The sequence below is a fragment of the Mesitornis unicolor genome, unplaced genomic scaffold (assembly GCF_000695765.1).
Source record: "Mesitornis unicolor isolate BGI_N332 unplaced genomic scaffold, ASM69576v1 scaffold30531, whole genome shotgun sequence".
Classification (NCBI taxonomy): domain Eukaryota; kingdom Metazoa; phylum Chordata; class Aves; order Mesitornithiformes; family Mesitornithidae; genus Mesitornis; species Mesitornis unicolor.
Window position 1 is genome coordinate 3,416 of NW_010164939.1, and position 17,015 is coordinate 20,430.

Genomic DNA, 17,015 nt, shown 5'->3' on the forward strand with positions numbered 1-17,015 from the left:
GGAGGTGGAACGTATTTCTCACAGATTATGCAGCAATGCCTCTGAATCTGTTGCTGTAGTCCAAGTTATGTTGTATCAGGCTTTTTTTCCCTGTGCTGGGGGTGGACACGCAGTTGAGTTGCCTTTTTATGCTGTTACTGAGATAAATGCTTTGAAATAGGACTATTTTTGTGTTATGCTGGGAACTCTCATAGGAGAGTCTGTGCACAGTCATGTAGGGTAGTGGAGAATATTTGTGGAAATGGGGTTTGTTCATAATGTGTACAGTGGGTGGCACCTTTGGGAGTTAAGGTGAAAGATTAAATGCATACATTTTCTCTGCCTGTGGGCTGTGAAGTGTGTTGAGAATAGATCCTGATGAAGATTAAGGGTATAATTCCATTTTGTCCCTGAATTAATGATGACTTGAAGTCTGGAGGAAGTGGGAGCATTCCACAGGTTGCAGAAAGTGTGAATAAATAGAAGAAATTTGCTAGCAGGAGTTGGTAATTGAGTTAGGAACTGTGGTTATCAGAAGTGGGTGTCTGTTAATAGCACAGCTAGGGAGTTTGGTTGACTGTTTTTCTGTCTCAGAATTTACATTTTGAAAGATCATGGTAATGAAAAATGCTAGAAGCTTAATCTTAAATACATGAAACCTTATTAATTCATGTTTCTACCAGCCATTTGGTGGACTGTGAAAATTTTTCAAAGTCTGTTTCCCCTTTGGATACCTCCCCAGGTATGTAGCATTAGTTCTTGGAAATGCAGGAAAGAAATAATGCTCTCTAAAGTCTTTGAAACAAAGAAACGGCCATTGGATTTCTTAGGTGGTGTGACAAAAAGGTAGTTATGTTTACCAATTAGGCAAAACAGAGAAGGGCTATAAATTCTCTGCTGTGTAATACAGAGTTTCAGTATCATTAGGACTAGGCAGAGCAGAATCAGGGAGTGCCTGCAAGCCTCTTGTGGATTAAACCCTGAGGTGGCTGTTTGTTTCCTCCTTTCATGAGATTTTTCTCTTTGCTCTTATCCAATTCCTGATAAGCAGCTTTAAAAAAACCTGTTGCATGCTGGTATTTCCAGCTTTACTCATTGACTGTAACTGAACTGGTTATATTTCCCTTTCTTCATTCTCCAGTATCTGGGGACCTGCAGATGTCATTTTGGTAAGATAAGGGGAAAAAAAAAATCATTAAATAGCATCTTGTTGCCTTCTCTGTCACTTTAGGTATAATTTTAGTGCATGACTTAACCAACAAGAAATCATCCCAGAATTTGTATCGCTGGTCTTTGGAAGCACTCAACAGAGATGTCGCTCCAACAGGAGTTCTTGTGACAAATGGGTGAGTGAAAAACATACATGAAGGGTTAAGACACAATAATTCCAAGCTGTTATGGAATTCTTTGTTCATCCCCAAGGCTACTTGGAGTCTACATAAAATGAGATGTGGCTAAACTTTGAAGAAAAAAACAGAGACGTATCAAAGAAAATTGCTGTGATTTTTGGTTTTTACTGCCAGTCAGGCCATTCTGCCAGTGGATTTCCAAACTGTATGGCAGAGACCTTGCTTTAAGGAAAAATATGTTTACTGCATTCATTATTTGTCTGAGGCCTCTGTGAGAGTGGGTCCAGCCCCTGCTTCCTGAAGACTTGTATGCCTGTACTGAGATGTGCAAAGCCCTTGTACAGAAAATGTCATGGGATGGCGTGTCTTGGTTCCGAAAGGCTTTCCCTCCATACACTAAAACTGAGGAAGTTGACTTAATTATTTTTTTGTTTGGGTGATGAGGGATTTGTTTCAAGAGTGTGGCTGAAAAAGAGCTTAGAAAACACTGCTTAAACAGCATGTTCATAGTTAGCTTTCCAACATCTCTTGTCAAGTATTTCCTCCTGTACCTCCGTGGTCCTGTTACACATGTAGTCAAGGAGGTTTTAAGATCTTTGCTAAACCTCACACATGAGCAGGGAAGCAGTAATAAGGACTAGTTTTTTGTGGGAAAAATACCAATTGGTTATCTGCCTCTGCCTGTGTAGAAACATGGGAGAAGGGAAGGTGGGTTTGCACTGCACAGAATGCAAATTTCTCTAGTTTTTCCACATACAGGTTATTCACAATTGTTTTAATTTTCAAAAGCTTGATTTCTGTCAGGGACAGATACTCAGTCACTAATAAGCGCTTGGTCAAGTTGTTGCTGTTGGTTGTAAAATTAATTTCTAGAAAGCTTGGTTTATGTAAAAATGAAAGACAAGTGATTATCCTGGCTGAGGAGAATGATTGAAGCTTGGATTTGTGATGACATTTAATTGAATTTTTATTTCTTTTATAAAGGCTATCTTTGATCATTATTTATGTCTGAATAAAAGCTTGTTGGAATTCAGCTTATGGTAGCTACCTTTACTTGGGTGTAGAATTAGTCACTTGACACCACAGAATTTGTACTGCAGCTCTCTTTGATCTAAGGTCGAAGAAGGTAGTGTGTCACAGTTGCAATTTCTTTCATTTCACTCCTCAAACAGTGTTTGTATGTAGGAACTTTCAGTGTTCAGAGATGCCAGCTCCCTGATCTGTCTCTGGTGGATGCACACACTTGGTACAATACTAGAATTCCTCTTTCTTTCCTGCTTGTGTTAGCATTTCTTCTGCAGTACTTCTATGCCAGGAAGACATTCAACTCATGGTTTCTTTTCTCTTTCCTTTCAATCCCTGTGTAGTGACTTAGATGCCTGTGCCCTACCTTAATTTGCAGATACAGCACATTCTCACTTAGATAAATAATCGCTCCTAAGAAATAAATTACCATTATTTGAAAGGGACAGGGGAGCTGATGGTGCCCCCATGCCCATTTAAATGACCATTGCTTCATTCAGAATTGTATTTGCTTCCCTCATCAGTGACTATGACCGTGAGCAGTTTGCTGATAACCAGATTCCACTGCTGGTAATAGGAACTAAGCTGGATCAGATCCCAGAAACTAAGCGGAATGAAGTTTTGACCAGAACAGCTTTCTTGGCTGAGGATTTCAATGCTGAAGAGATAAATTTGGTTAGTATCTTTGTCACCAGTGTTGGTTTTCTTTTACATGGGAGTGATTCCGATTTTTAGGAAGTAAAGATGTTGTTATGAAGATTGGGCTTTCTAGAGGTTTTCTCAGTAATGCTGGAGTAATGCACATTTTGATTGGCTGCCCCCCTTGCTTGACGAAACAGTCATCTTTGTTTCACTGTAGGGAGGTATAGCGGGTGTTAGATAAAGTCACTGAAGCTTAGAAAATTTATGGTTGGGAGTTAAGTTTTCTCTTCTCTGTCCTTAGTTCTGACACAGCCTATCTTTGAATGAAGCACCAAGTTCACTTTATTAATATTTATGTATATGTAGTGTTTATATATTTGTATAAAAATATACATGTGCTGAGTGAATGCTTGTATATACATGCACATGCATACGCACACTTGCACAATCTCATGTGTAGCCTGTACAATAATTAGCTGACTGTTTAGCTGGTGGCAGAAGGAAGACACGGAGCATGTAGCAGTGCACTTAGAATTCTCTGGCTGATTCACAGAAGTTGGCCTTTTCTCTCAAACGACTGTGGAGCAGAAATCAGCAGCTCTACAGTGTTTTCCCTGGCTTATTGCATGTGTCAGGGGAAACGTATGTTGACTTCTAGGTGTATGGCATCCTTGCACTGATCTCCTTGTGCTTGGTTTGTTGTTGTCTTTTGTGTGTTCTAGGATTGCACCAATCCTCGTTACCTGGCTGCAGGTTCATCCAATGCTGTAAAGCTAAGCAGGTTTTTTGATAAAGTAAGTGAAATCAATTAAATTGTGTTCTATTGTTCTGTGTATTGAACTCTTCTCAAGCATCACCTGTGCCCAGGGGCTACTCGGAACCACTGGAGTTATGCACCTACACATGGAGCTTTTTCTAATGCTCAGAACTGCTGCACCTGCAGAGACGGGTGGGAATAACTGATGCTGATGCAGTAAGAAGACAACGTAAACCATCCCCTCCATTACTAAAGAGGTCTAACTAAATTAGGTGTGTAGAACTTGAGGATAACACAGCTTTGCTAAGAATGGCTGCAGGTGGAAACTCCTATGTGTAACAGAGCTTTGCACTTCAAGCAGTAGGCCTGGAGCAGGGGACGCGGGTTCAGACCTTGTCCCAGTTAGCTGTGAATTTCAGTGCTCATGCGTGAAGTGTTGATTGGAATCTGAGGTTATGCTTATCCTGTGCCAGCTAAGATCATTCTCTGTTTTTCCCAGGTCATAGAGAAGAGATACTTGTTAAGAGATGGCAATCAGGTTTGTAATTTTTCCTCCTTTTTTGTTGTTTCTCCCTGTGTAATGTGGACTGCTGACGGAGTCCTTTATAAAACATGGGCTTCATGTGACTTAAGTGATAATCTATGCTGGTAATTGAGTTTTTATATCTGTGTGAACACAGCTGTTTTGGATAAACAGTAAATGGCTGACTTTTGTCAGCTGAAGTATTTGTAATGTGATTGACAGTGAAGTAATTAAGTATTCTACATAGTAAAAGTTGGAAGAGTGAGGTAAAATGGGCAAATATGATCTCTTTCAGATCTGTCAGCTTCAGGTTGTTTGGTTGCAAATTTAGGCCAGAGATGCTGTCCTGAAGGTCAAAGAAAAGGCTCTTTTTGCACAGCTGGGATTAGTTTTTTATGTTTTGTACAGGTAGTTTTCACAGAACCAGTAGAGCCACAAGTTAAATGGCAATATGCTACCAGCTTGTACTTCATTCCTAAACGGCTGAATTAGCTGTTTTCAGTACAGTTGATGAAGAGGTAGCAAAATTACTTTCCTGGTTTCAGCAGAACACTTCAAATTCTTGTGCCCCCCACCTTCCCACACGCAGTCTACCATGCAGCGAGGTTCCACTTATCATGTCTGTGAGGTGCTTGCAAATTACTGTGGATAGCACCACCGAAATACAATACAATCCAGTGTATCGTTAGATGTAGCTGTGCTGAAAACCCCTTGGGGAGAGTGAGGAAAAAAAATAGTCACCAATTACAAAATGCTTACTTTCTTTGAGCATTTTTTTTAACGCCCTTTGAATATAAATTTGCTTTTTCCTGTCTTAGTTCTGCATGATGCCTATTTTCCTTCCCTTTCCCCTCTTCCCTACTTTCTAGTGAAAGGAAGTCTCCCTTTCATGGGAATAATAGCTCAATGCAGAAATCTGCTTGTGTGCTACTGGTCTTTGATGCACGACATAAGGTTTTTATTTTTCTTATTGAGTCATTTTTAGTGGCTAGCCAGGGATTAACTTTATATTCCTTATAGCTGCTTGACAAAGATTACAGCCATCTGATGACTATTTTCATCTGCCTTGCTGAAAACAACTCAAAAGCTTAAAACGAATCAACTTAAACAGTGGACAGTTCTATTTAAAGAGACAAAATCCAAATTTGAGCTGGAGATTTCATTATAACCTCTTAATGTTATTATTTGAAATGATCTACTTAATATAAATCTTACAGATGTGTTTGTGGGTTTTCTACAATAGGTCTCTTCGATCACTCGTATTTTGAGGTATTTCTGTTAGAAACTTATTCAGGATGAAACGAATGATAAGTTTCAAATTGTTTGTAGCTATGACTTCGATCAGATCTCTGATAAATAAATAATTGTTACTCTTAATTAGTGCCTTTGATATAATAATACGCTAAAGCAGATAAGTTTTTAGCTATGGTGTCCTGCTACTTTTTGGTTAAAATGATTGCATTTATCCTTTTCGAATTCCCAAAGCAGTTTTGATGAACCTTTGTGCGAAATCTGCCTGATTTTTCCCTTAGAGATGATTGCTTTTCAGAGATGAACAAAACGATTCCTGAATCAATACTTTGCATATATATTTGAGTTTTGGGCCTGAAAACCCTAATTAAATTTAAATTGTTTTTTTTAGTGGACTTTTATTTTGGGTAAGCTCTTCAGCTTTTTCGGTTTACCAATGAAGCGTGTAACCTAAGCAATCTACTCTGTGTTGTAAAATTTTGTCCTATACCATCCATATATGCCCATGTTTTCATAGTGCGATTTGTAGTGCTTGGTTGACACTTTCCATTTTAATATACTGCATTTCCTGTGAGAGTGTGGAAGTGTTCTGGGAGGATGTGTTTACTGGGTCTGCTCTTTCTGCTTATATGTAGTTGGATATCTAAAAGTTATTCTGGATGGTAATAAATAGTTCCATGATGCCACCAATAGGACAGACATCTTATACAGTATTAGAAAGCAGTGCATCTTTCTTCTGGGGGATTCACAGATGCATTGGATTACAAATCTGTTTGAAATACCCTTAAGCCAGAGAAGCTTCTGATGGTTTCAAGTAGATTTTCTTTGTAAGCACTCATTGTTGCAGTGTAAGCAGTGTCTACAGATTGGCTGCAAAAGCAGAGTGCTAATCCTTGGCGTTGTTGCAGACATTTCTATTCTGATAATTTTCTTAAAACTTTCAGCAATTGATAAAACTGTACTTTCCACTACCAGTGAAGTGCTGCTGTCTCAGGTTAGAAGGCATAAAGTCTCAACAGCTGTTTAATAGAACTTGGTAATACTGTTTTATAGTATTAAAAATGAATAGAGTAGAAATTCTTGTATGTTTTGGATCTGGGGAAAAGCATGGACATTGAAATATCTAAGTAACTGTTTAGGATTTGCCCAAGAAATTAAGGCTTTTGTTGAAACCCTCGCTAAAAAGCCTTAAGGAGCTCCACAGAACAAATGAGCTGTTCTCAAGTTTTGCATCTTGTTTAATTGATGGTGCTGCTCTACACTAAGCTGAAGCCTTTTATTCCCGATTCTGGAAGAGGAAGGTGTTGTTGCAGTTGGCTTGGTAACAGGTGCTCAGATGTGGGCTAGAGGCAGCTCAAGCTGATTCTGACGCCTTATCTTCCCTGTCTTTAGATTCCTGGCTTCTCTGAAAGAAAAAGGTTTGGAGGAGGAACGCTGAAGAGCCTTCATTATGATTGAATACTGAAGAAGTGGAAGATGAGTACTACGAGTTCCTAATGACATTCCCATTCTGACTGGATGCTTAAAGACAATAATGCTTATGTCAAACAGAATAAAATGGCCAGGTAGACTGCTGAAGCTACTTTTGCTGGAAAAGACTTCGGAAGAATTTCCAAAAATCTAATCTGAAGCCTAGAATGTTTCTTATGATTGCAGGCTGTCTGGATATATGGGAACATTTGGGGAAAGCGTGCAATAAATTGAATGCCTCTCACACTGCTGTGGGAAACGTTATCATACACAGCCTGTATGTGTGACATCTTTGCCTCCATTTTGGAAAACTTGTTTACAGTCTTTGCAATAACTTACATTCATCTTACCTCTAAAGGAAAGATGACACTGAGTGGGCTTCTCATTTACAGCAAAGTGAACAAAACAAGTGACCAAAATGTAAGGATGGGTAAGGAATGATCTGGAAAATAATAGCAATGCCTTCATTAAGTGAATGGTGTTGACTCACCTGGAACACACTGTTCAGCCCTATTCAAAAGGGATAAAAGAAATAGACAAGAGATGAATAAAGATTTGAAGCCTTAAAAAGAAAGTGAGTAGAAAACAAGTGGTATTCTGCTGCTTAAATAAAAATTGTTTACTTTGTCCTCTCCAAAGTGAATCAGGTAATCCTGTTTATATTTTCATAATTGAGTGTGGTCTTGTTCTTAAATTAAGAGGCAATGCATTGAAAGCTGATGGAAAAAGTATGTTTTTATATGGTGATTATTTGGAACAAATGTGACATGGTCTTACTGAGCCGGAGAGCTTATCGGATTCAGAAAACGTGAAATGTAAGAACATCCTCTGAATTAGAATGGGTAGAAATTTAAAAGGGATGTAAAGCCCTGTAAAATGTAGCAACTGAGCATGATTAGAAGGAAAGTTCTGTGATAGGGATGTTTCCTTTTCATGTTTAGTACTAAGGGCAAAGGAGACTTGACCTGGTCTCATCTACTCTGCAAGCTGTTGTCTTCCTAAATAGCCCAAGCTTTGCATGGTTTCTCACCTCCTCATAAATATATGGAGTGGTAAAAGCCTGATTTATGCCAGTTTCTTCTTTCCCCTCTTTCTTCACAGTTACCTCTAATGGTTAAGCCTCTGGCAAAGGCTAACTAAGAGCTGGAGTTAGATATAAATAAAGATTAATAATAAATAGGGATAGAGGAAAGTAAAATGCTGGTGTGAAATTGACAGCGAGCAGAGTTCTGCAGTCGCCAGATAACATCTGCCTGCAGCTCTTCTCCAGCAGCTGCTTGGAAATAAATGGAAAACTGCCTATTGCCGCTAATCAGGCACAAAAATGACAGCTAGGTGCACCAGTCAGACTTATTAAAAATACGGATACTTTGCTTTTCCTTAGGCAATTTCCAGGAAGGTCTTAGAGCATTTGCAAACATGAGTGCGGTAAGTTTTTAGATGCCTGTATGAAATGGGTTATTAGTTTACAATTCTTTTACAGCCAGGGAAAATAAGGTACTGAAATATTCATAGCAGATAACCCATGTCTGAGCTATGCAGCTCATGATAGCACCAGTGTCTCTCTCTGCTCTGCTGACAATGAAAGCTGGAATGATTTTCTCAAGGTCGGGTGCTGTTTCAGAGTAACCAGATCTGGGCTCCCTCAGGTTACCAAAGAACTGCAGAGCAGAATAGGAGAGCTAGGGCTATTTCTTCCTTCACCCTATGGCTGCTTTCGGAGAACTGGAAGTATTGCAGAACAAGGGAGGCCTTTTAGTATAGGAGACTGCATGAAGCAAGAGTTGCACTGGTCTTGGCTTTGGAGTAAGCAACACTCCAAAATAGTCCTCTTCAATTAATGAAAAAAAGGGAAGATTGCTCAGCACGCTTACCTGTAGTTGTCCATTTAGCTCCTGAGGCTCCACAAAGAGGAAACAGAGTCTTCATATGAGAAATGTTGTGAAGGTCAGTTCATGCTCCAGGAAGAGGAGAGAATGCATAGGTCCTGTGCATCAGTGAGGCTGAAGGCTGTGACAGTCAGGAGTCATGAGCAAATTAGAGATACTGTTGTGGTGGGAGGGAGAGAAGATAAAAGGAATAGTATGGAGGAAAAGCAGAGCATGTGGGAGAGAAGTTTGCTTAAGGCTGTGGCTCCTGCTGTAAGCTCAGCTAAGTCCATCTCGGCTCACTTATTCAGCCATAAAACTCCCAGGGTATCTCTGTCCACTCTTAAAATTACCTGCTGTGTGCTTTGACAAGTGGCTTTATGGTCAGTCTTGCTGTCCCATCTCTAAAGTGAAGGATGCTTCCCTGGAGGCATGGTTCTGATGTATCTGTGTATCAAATTGTAGTGCTTTCAGTACACTGGGAATTAAAGAGTTTACCCTTTTTAATTTTGGTCTGGTTGGTTAATTTGAAGAAAATGAGTACCAGAGTTGTTCCAAGCTGTCTGTGTTGTCACAATATTCTGATATCACCAATTTTAACTCTGTCCTACATATTAAAAGTTAATAATGGTTAGTTTTAATGCACTGCAATTCTTCAGGTAGCGTTCATTTGGTTATAATTCTAATGAGTAAAGGCTAAAATTCTGTGCTCTTCTCCATCAGTAGCACTGAAGAAATGGTTGCAGACCCATCTGACTGGGATTACAGTGCTTTAGCATTTGTAGTCCCAGATTAAATAGATTGATTTGTGAAACACCTGGTGGGTTTTTCCATGTATTTCTACCTACTTTTTCTAGTATTTCATCAGGGATGAATTAACAAAATTAGCATATTAAAGTTATATTTAAATATAATCCTGAAATTTCATGCGTTTTCTGTGCTTGGGGTTTGGTAATTGCAGTATCCCTTATTTGTAGTTTCCACTTCTTACATGTCTGGTGGATACTCTAGCTCTCTTGAAATAGCTCCATACAGCTTTTGTTTGGAGTAGTAGCTTGTGTATTCCTAAATGTAATGCAGAGGCACAATGGACTTATAATTATAAATAAGACAAACCATGGGAATTGACAGAAGCCATTGCGGGCACCGTTAGCCTGCTGACTGTGTGGGATTTAGGTGCATCTTTAATGCATTTTAATCAGAGGTAGTGGCTCCATATGCAAGTGTCACCAGTTTAGCACCAAACCTTGGTTGTACCCATGTTGTTGTTGTGTATAGAGCAAAACTATCTCACACTTGCTGTGGTGGTAATGTTCAGGATCCAGCAGGTGATGTACAATGACCATTCCAGCTCTTCATTTCATAGAGTTCACCCTTACTCACTGCCCCATCTCTTCTGTGCTTCTGCTTTACCTCTACCTTGAAACGTCTGAATATCATAATTTTAAGTTGTTGCTAAAAAGAACCACTGTGTTGATCTTTCTTCCAAGTATTCATTGTACAGCCAAACTTGTTACGTTTTTTTCGATCACAGGCTTGAATGTAGTGATTGTCTTACACCTGTGTTAATGTAGTGGCATAAATCCAACATCTTAGCTGTTCTAATACAAACAGATCTCCAGTCCAGATTAGGTATCTTATTTCTTTAGATCTTAGCAACTAAGCACGTGGTTAGGTCTATAATTAGGTATAATTTTTCCTTTTAGGACAAGGTGATGTGTAATGGAGTCATGTATGTTGATGACATTACATTTATTTTTAAAAGAAGTACTAGTTTCTTGTCAGAACCAGGAGTACATGAGCAGCCAGAGCCAGTTGCATTGCTGTTTGCACCTCACCTGTTTCTGCTGGCCAACAAGAAGTTCACCTCCAATTTTGTGGCAATGGCACCAGTCACTTTCTCTGTGCCACACTTCACTTCTCTGTGTATGCATTTCACCTTTCCTTCCTCTGCTTTCTCCCAGTTTCTCATGCCCTCTTTGACTCTCTTGTCTGTCCTGCTGTCTGTCTTGCCTCTGTCCTCCACTCCTGCATCCCTGCAAATCCCTTTCTCTCCCCATGTCCAACCTGTCTGACCCCTTCATGTCACAGGTCACAAAGACCCCTCTCTTTGTGCTCCCCCCACTCTGCCCTCTGTCCTTTTCTTCCTTTGTTTTTCTCTCTGTTTCTCTCCGCCTTGCTATGTCTCTTTTGCTGTACCACTTGATTTCTCTCTCTGTCCCTCTGTTCACCTCTCAGCATGTCTGTCTCTCCATTTTCCTACATCTCTTCCTCTGTCTGTCTCTTGTGTCTGTCACAAGCACATGCGTTTCACATCAAAGCACTTTTACCCAGTTCCTTTAAACTGGAGCTACTCGGTCCCTCTGTGTTGTTTCCCAGGCAGAAAGATATCCTCAGATGCTGTGTACGAGAGCTGCTGGTGAAGATGGCTCATGCAGCTATGTTTGAGATGTGCTAGGCTTCCTGTGTGGACATGGGTGAAATGTATAGGAAATATAAACAGTGAGCCTCCCCTCTTTCCAAGGGGCTTGGCAGAACTTTCTGGTTGATTTATGACCAGTTTGATGACTGAGGGGATAGTCGGAACCGTGAATATGTCCTGAATACGGAAAGTCCCCCAGATCTGCCTCTCTTGACTTCCATGCAGAAAAGTAGGAAACCTATGTGTACAGTAACCTTAAATCCTTGAGTATACATTTTTATTCCTGTAGGATTGCCTGCTCCTTGCAGCAATCTTTAGCAAAGGTGCCACTGGCTTTAAGCATGTGAAACCTATCCAGTAATAGGGTTTTGGGTGCAACCTTAATACAAATTTTCATTATTGACAATAGTATTTGCAGAGGCAGCTGCCATATGTTCCATTTATCACAAATGAGATTCAAACTGCTGTGTTGTAGCCTGCAGTCAAAAGAATTTTTTGGTGAGGTATACTGAAGATGATGCTTGAATCTCAGTTGATACAGAGGTGACAGACTTTACTGATGGAAAACCTGCTTCTGCTTTTCAGCAAAGGGAGCCTAATCCTTCTATTTCATTTATTAGCCTGCTCTTCCCATTAGAAGTCATGTTCCTGTCTCACTTTCCTTACGAGGACACCGGTTACTTTGATTCCTTTGTAGGGCTGAGCGTGTCTGTGGCTTAGTGTACTAGTTTTCTTTGACAGAAAGCCATTATCATTATTGATGAACCTGTCACTGGCTGGCAAGTTACCAGAAAGTGCTCAGAGGTAAAGCTTTCCTTAGGGTGTGCTTTGCTGCAGCACTGTGCGGTAGGTCCTCAGACAGACACTATTTTTGGAAAAATCCCCATCATGTAGGTGTCAGGTGGAAGAGGGGAAGGAGAACAAAACCCAAAATAGTGTTCTTACTATTATTGACCTGCAGTACTGTGGATTTATTCTAAGATCTGATCAACAAATGGAGAAAATATGTTTCTTTATGGTATGTGAGAACCATATGAAGAAGTTAAGAAGAGTCTTCATCACTAACCATGGGTATACGAGCAGCATAAGAGCTTTCCAGTTGTGTAGGCAGTGCTGCAATAAACCATGATTCTCAGAACCTGAGCCTGAACAGATCTTGAAATTAAAGGTAGTGAGATTGATGATGCCTGAAACAGTTGATGGAAAAAAAGCAGATCTGTCATTGTTTGGGGTTTGTCAGGGTAAAATTAGTATTTTTGTGAAAGCTGTGCTTTAACAGAGCTTTGAGGAAAGGTACCCCAGTATGTTTGTAAGGAAGTTGGTATAGATGATCAGAGCTATCTGTGGCTGCAAAGACACTGAAATCTAGCTCAGGCAGTTCAGCTGCTTAGCCAACCCCTGCTGCAAATACTTTTAAGTACAGAAATGTGTTTTCTTTATCCTGCTTTGGCATTATATCACTGAGACACAGCTGCTCATGCCCCTTGAGCTTACCAATGCACAGAAACTCTGGTTCCATACCTACTGAAAGTGCACAGAGAAATTCCTTGTCAGCACACCACCATGGACTTCTCTCAGAAAGATGTCAAATACGAGACAAGCTCATAAATAAAAGCACAAGCTCTTTCTTGACTAGATAAACCAAACAAAAGTCTGGGCTGTGTGGACAGTCCAACTCGAAGTTCAGTGTTTTCTTTTGCCTGGGAGAAGGACCATGAAGTGAAATAGTGTGTGATTAACCCATGCACATCTATTTTCCCTTTGACCTGAAAGTTAACGTTTACAGAGTGGAAACACACTGCTGGCTTTGGGTTAAAGATTTATTAAAGGACAAGGAGGCCCAGTAGCTTTGATGACTAGGACTACGTTCAGAGTTTTTATCTCGCAGTCAGAGACCATCCTCCCTGAGGCTTGTTCTGCTGTGGCTTATGTGGGCGTGATGGGCTGTCCTACCCCCAGTGAATGAAAGGTCAGATGACAAAATTAGTACCCTCCTTAGCCATTGGACCACAGTGGGCAAGGACAGAACAGGGCAAGATGACTAAATTTTCTCCTGACCCCTAGGAGTGGTTCCTCTAGCCTGAAGGCAGAAGTGTCACAGCAAGGCAAGCAGGTGGCTTCCCCAGCCTCTTTTCATGCAGCATCTGCTTTTGGGTGACAAGGAGTGTGTGCTTTCCTCTGGAGACAACCGTTATGACCTTTCCTGCACAAATAAATGATAATAATTAACCTGTCTGGCATCTGCTGCTGAGTAGTCCCAGAAAAATGACAAGGACGTATTTCATAAGAGCCACTCTACAAAATGTACATGTTATTAAAATAGACCCTTTTTTGCTTCAAAGCTGTTGGCAATGATAAAAAAGTATAAATATTACTGCTGTTTTGTCTTATATTATGACAAAAGGTTCAAAAAAGAGATTAAATTCCTTGGTGCTAAGTAGTACACTAGAATATAAACAAAGACAGCTGCTCTAGAGAGCTCCTGTGTCATTTGGCAGCATGTAAAGGGTTAACTAACAGAGAAGAAATGCAAGTTGGGGAAAGTGAGATCGTAGAGATGTATTAATAACTATGTACATCAATGAATGCATTTTAACTGGACAAAGACAGCAGGAGAAGAGATTGGTCCTTTCAGAAACAAGGATATATTGCTGTGAAAAGCAGTGGGCCACTGCAACAGCAGGTACATGGCCCCATCAGAAAGGATTTGTCTCTCTCAGTTGCTTCTTTCATACGTTGTGCACACATGGTGAATCTGGCAGTTTACCAGAGTAAAGTTCTCAGATGTTTCAAATCATTCACTCCAGGGTGACATCTGTTGTGGTTGTGACTATTTTGCGACATCCAGTTGAAGACGTCACACAAGCTCTCTGGCAGGGCTTGTTGACTTCATCAGTGACAAAACCCATCAGTGCTGCTCTGTGCTGCTGCATCAGTGTGTGGCCAGCACATTCTGTTCATGCTGGTCCCCTTTTCTGAGCTTTGAGAACATGCTCAGATCAACACACTCAGGACAGAAGAGCTTTACTTTTGGGACTGGACAACCACTTTGCTACAGGAAGTGATGGTGAGCTGTGATCCAGTAGTTGTTCTCATCACGGCAGACTGGCAGGCTACAGTCTGTGCTGGGAAGCTCTGTGCTATGCACTGAGTAGAAACTTTGGAAGGTGTAGGCCCTGCTCTAGAAAACATAGACCTTGATAGACAAGGATTAAGGTAAAGGGACAGGGAAGAACATACAGCCGTGGCTTTGTCACATGGCATGAAATACACATTGCATAGAAAAATCCTAAAGGAGAGCGTAGGGAAGAAAAGGGACCACTGGCCCTTGTCTCTCCCTCCCTTTTCTCCCTGGTCATTCACCCGTGCAGTGGCCCACTACCCGAACTTTTAAAGTATTTGGCAGAAAATGAAAGGCCTTTTAATGCACGTACTATTGGTTCAAATATGACCTGCCTCATCTTCTATTTAAAGGGCTTTTCCAGTTCTCATACTTCATTCACCACTGACATGTTGAACACCAGATGCCATTTTCAAGCTGCTAAATTTTCAAGCAAGTCCCTTGGCACTTGCCTCTCTGACTTAAAAGAGCTCCTTGCATATCTCCATTATGATGCCCGTGAGAACAGTTCACGTCTATTAAGCTGCTGGTACCATAGAGGTGCATGTACATCATGTGATAGCCAATAGCGTTGCATTGATGTATCTCTCCTGGGTCTTGTAAAGTATTTCAACTGGAATCCCTTTAGGGTAAAGGCCACATGAAGCCATGCACTGGGCAGATGTCATAAACCCAGAAAGATAGCTGAGAAGACACTGAATGCTTTTAATGCTCATTCTTCCATGCCTAATTTGTTGTGTTTATGAAGCATGTTTATGTGATAACAATTCATTGTGTTTCTGAATCATATTTATGCGATAACAAAGACAGTTGCTAAAATATTAATGAAGTACATCTATACTTAATGTTTCATAAGATGTGTATTTAAGAGCTGCTGCAACTAACTAAAGGGGTTGTTTAAGCTAAATCACAGAATCACCGAGGTTGGAAGTGACCTCTGGAGATCAGCTAGTCCGACTCCTCTGCTCAAACAAGGTCAGCTGGAGCAGGTTGACCAGGACCATGTCCAGTTGTGCTTTGGATATCTTCACAACTGGAGAGTACACAACCTTTCTGGGCAACCTATATCAGTGTTTAACCATCACTTAATATTCACAGTCAAGGGCAAAAAGGAGAATATAGAGAACTTAATATTCAGATTTAGGGGCAAAAAGGGAAGTCCACAGCACTACAGGCCAGTCGTCCCTGAGAAGGGATACTTCACTGCTTCAAGGCACGTAATCCTGGAAACCGTTTCCAGATACATTAAGGACATGAAGATGATCAGGAGTAGTGAGCATGAATTTACAATTTCCCTCTTAAATGGGATGGGCTAGGTCAGAAACACCAGGGAAGTGTTAAGAAATCTTTTTTTCTGCTTTTCATATAATTTGGAGGTCAATAAATCAAAAGAGCCAACAGTGTCATTTTAACAGTGTATCATTAAATGATGTTTTTCCCTGTATGGAATGGAAAAGCAAGGTTAAACACACTAATAAACTTTAAAACATTTACATGGCTGTCAAGTGAGTAAAGGGATCGTACCATGTCCTTTAGAGAAGGAAACAAGCAGGAACTAGGTCTACCCATAATTAAAAAGCAACACCTTTATTTTCACCTGTCCCACAAGAAGACAAGAGAGCTGAGCCTGTAAAAAGGTGTGAGCAAGGTGAAATGTAGATTCTCAAAGGGGATTCTAAACTAAAATGTGATGTTACCTCTCTGCTGCATGGTTCAAGGGAAGGGGATCTTGGAAACCCCCGCAACTTTGCAACTTTGGTTTCCAAAATTGTAATCAAACATGTAATTCTTCACTGTCAGAAAACAAGTGAGATGAACTCTTTACTCTTAAATATTTTCTGGTAGGAAAAGAGTCTCAAGGGTAGGTGGCAGGTGCCCAGTACTTTATTTCTTTGGCAATGATGAATCACTGCTCGGGGTGAACTAACATTTTTGCAATCTCTGCCTTGAGCTGGAGAATTCCTCACTGCTGGTGTGCCTTTTTTGTGGGAAAGCTGGCAGAGGCCAGGGCATGGAGAGAGCCTTCCTGGGGAAATGGTGAGACAGCAAGCAGTAATGGAGACCTAAAAGTGACTTAAAACTTGGAGATTACTCAATCTATATTCTTCCAGAGCCTAACGCAAGGGAGCCCAGGTCTGTTTTTAAAGACTTTCAGGTACTACTGTAATAAAACCATGGAAGTTCCCAGTTGTACTCATCCTCAACCCACCCACGTTGTAATGGGGATAAATTTTGATCTGTTTCAGAGCAAACATCGGTTAGGCATTGCTACCTAATATTGTACAGACAGGTTAGCTGACTCTATTCCTGGTGACCATGTGATAAAACCATTAGCTTCATGAAATCAAAGAAGCTTAGTTCAAACCCTGCAATTTGCCTACGCTGGATGCATTGAAGGCAGTGAGTCAAGGTGACTCTCAAGCAGGCCAGTCCAAAGTCCCAGTAGAGTTTAGGACACTACGGGGCACTCATTTTCCTAGGTCATCTCTCCACAACAGTCTTGCTTGCTGGGTGAGGCACCAGCTCCAGCCAATGCCACCAACAAGTAAGCCTTGTTACTTTCCAGACAAGTCTTCAACTGCAGCTCTCTATCTCCATTTTCAAGTAATC

General features: G+C 40.7%; 1 protein-coding gene across 1 annotated transcript in view; it reads left to right on the top strand.

The window, feature by feature from the left end:
- Window positions 1-7,705, top strand: part of RABL3 (RAB, member of RAS oncogene family-like 3) — a gene marked incomplete at its 5' end in the record, with an annotated part of 10,823 nt that extends 3,118 nt beyond the window's left edge. The window contains 5 exons of the mRNA XM_010194478.1: window positions 1,211-1,325; window positions 2,876-3,026; window positions 3,716-3,787; window positions 4,250-4,288; window positions 6,917-7,705. Coding sequence (XP_010192780.1) covers window positions 1,211-1,325; window positions 2,876-3,026; window positions 3,716-3,787; window positions 4,250-4,288; window positions 6,917-6,982 — 443 coding nt within the window. The remainder of the gene's footprint in view (window positions 1-1,210; window positions 1,326-2,875; window positions 3,027-3,715; window positions 3,788-4,249; window positions 4,289-6,916) is intronic.
- Between the last annotated feature and the right edge of the window lie 9,310 nt (window positions 7,706-17,015).